Source organism: Benincasa hispida, chromosome 5 (genome assembly GCF_009727055.1).
Source record: "Benincasa hispida cultivar B227 chromosome 5, ASM972705v1, whole genome shotgun sequence".
Taxonomy (NCBI): domain Eukaryota; kingdom Viridiplantae; phylum Streptophyta; class Magnoliopsida; order Cucurbitales; family Cucurbitaceae; genus Benincasa; species Benincasa hispida.
This window is the reverse complement of record NC_052353.1, coordinates 19461191-19463345: the sequence shown is the minus strand read 5'-3', so window position 1 is coordinate 19463345 and position 2155 is coordinate 19461191. Positions and strand designations below refer to the sequence as shown.

The following is a 2155-nucleotide window of genomic DNA, read 5'->3' as shown; positions in this document are numbered from 1 at the left end:
TAAGAATTTGATTGGAAATTGTTCAATACATACAATATGAAATTGAATTTTTTAAAAATATAATGATTAAAATTAATTAAAAAAATGGCACAAGTATTTGAGTATTGACTATTTTATTGGTAATAGTAGGGTGTACAACAATCTTTGATAAAGCATGATTAGTAGAACAATCCTGCATTTATTTATTAATAGTGAATATGCTCCCATAACCATAATGTTAAAATCAAAATCTTTAGAATTTATTGTTTTAATTATTGAAGGAAAAGGATCCTTTAATATGGTCGCTCGCCAATAACATTCCCTGGTGGGTCATAGTTGCAAGTAATGAATGTACCGCCATTGCTACACCTCACTTTTGCACATCCAACTTTTGTTGAGTTATTCCACACAACTTGAGTGTAGTGGCCACACATTTTGTCTTCCACGCATGTGTTGGAATCATAATCGTAGAATTGTTTCTCATTCACCCACATTTCAACTGCCTGAATGCCAGACATTTCACCAAAACTCATTGCAAGATTTTCCCCATAAGTCCCACTATTAGAATGTAACAATTGGCAGTCATTGCTACGTTCATTGGCATATTGTCTAGCATAGTTTGCCACTTCCTCATCCCATTGGATAGGTTGGATGGGCTGAATGCCAAATTGTACAGCACTATCTTGACCACGGGCACGAGCACGAGCATCGTTGTGTGCATCGACATAGTCTTGAGGAGAGTCTTGACCAAGAGATGGAGGAAGCATGGTAATAATACTAAAGACACATAACAAAGACAAGGAAAGTTTTAGCATATCCATTAACTTGATTGTAAAATTCGCTTAGAAAATTCTTGAAAATTGATGTGGAGAGAAATGAGATGACCATGGTTTCTATTTATAACCATTGCACCTTTTCTCATTTGAAAATGAGATAGACTATGGTTTCACATTTGAAAATGTGACATTTCAAACACATTTAATAAATCAATTTGGTCACCTCCTTTTCTCTTCCTTGCAAATATTAAATTACTTTGCATTGCACCTTTTCAAGAGTTATGGAGTTATATGTTACATAGTTTAAGATTAGATTAGTCGAACTAACTTGCATTTTTCAATCCAAACATAACATTTTTTTTTACCACTAGGAATGTTTAAAAACCAAAAGTATAAATCAAAACCTAAACTAAAATATTTTTACATATATGTATATATAAATATACATATTTTAAAATCTATTATTCCAAATAAATTAATGGTGGCCAAAAAATATGTAACACTAATGATTAAAATATTGTTTATTTTATTGATCTTGAAGAAATATATGGTCAAATGGAATTTACTCAAGTTGGATGGCTATTTATAATTCGGCCATGTTTTTTTTTTTAAAAAAAAGAAAAAAAAAAGGAAGCAACCGGCGTCAATAGGTGTAAATTTCGCCACATGTTAGAATTAGGAAAATAGCAAGAAAAGAGATTAAAAAAAACATTTAGCCATCTTGGAAAAAAAATATTTAGCAATATTGTAAAAGAAAATCATTTAGCCATCTTGTAAAAGTATAATTTAAAATTTAACATAGTCTACCAATAAGTTGAATTGACATAAAGCTTGGTCTATCAACCTTGAGGTCAAAGATTTGATTTTTCCGTCCCAGGTTGTGCAAAACAAAATAATCAAATATTGTCTCAAAATAAATATAACTTTTAAATTTAAATTTCATCTCTTTTAATATTTAAAAACATTAATTTGGTTTAAACAATTTGAAAAAAAATAATTTATATGCTTAAAACATTTTAGATTCGATTAATTAACATTTCAAAGAAGTAATTTTCTCAATTAAAAAATAAAACTTTTTACATTTTATTTTAAGTAAAAGTAAGCTTTAGGTTTGATCAAGCTATATATCATTATAATTTTCTTTAGTACTCCCGATTTATTAAAAATATTTGTTATAGCTAACAAAAATTGATATTAAAATTTTTCAACTTTTAACCAGAAGAGAAATTTAAAACTCTCACAAAATGGTTAATATATTACTGTTGTTAATTTGTTAGCTATTGATATATTATTCTTGAGTTGATGCTAGATGATTATTTCATAAATATAAATACTAAAAACGTGTATAAATATATCTTCAGAAAAAAGTGTTTTTTTTACCCATAAAAGATGTTAAATCT

General features: G+C 28.1%; 1 protein-coding gene across 1 annotated transcript; it reads right to left on the bottom strand.

Moving 5' to 3' along the window:
- Positions 1 to 272: 272 nt before the first annotated feature.
- On the bottom strand, positions 273 to 815 carry LOC120078543 (pathogenesis-related protein 1-like). The gene has a single exon (XM_039032818.1). It carries the CDS (start codon positions 798 to 800, stop codon positions 273 to 275), a length of 528 nt encoding a protein of 175 aa, XP_038888746.1. The 5' UTR covers positions 801 to 815.
- Positions 816 to 2155: the final 1340 nt, after the last annotated feature.

Coding starts and splice junctions, on each gene's coding strand:
- LOC120078543 (XM_039032818.1), bottom strand. CDS start 800: ATGGATATGCTAAAACTTTCCTTGTCTTTGTTATGTGTCTTTAGTATT.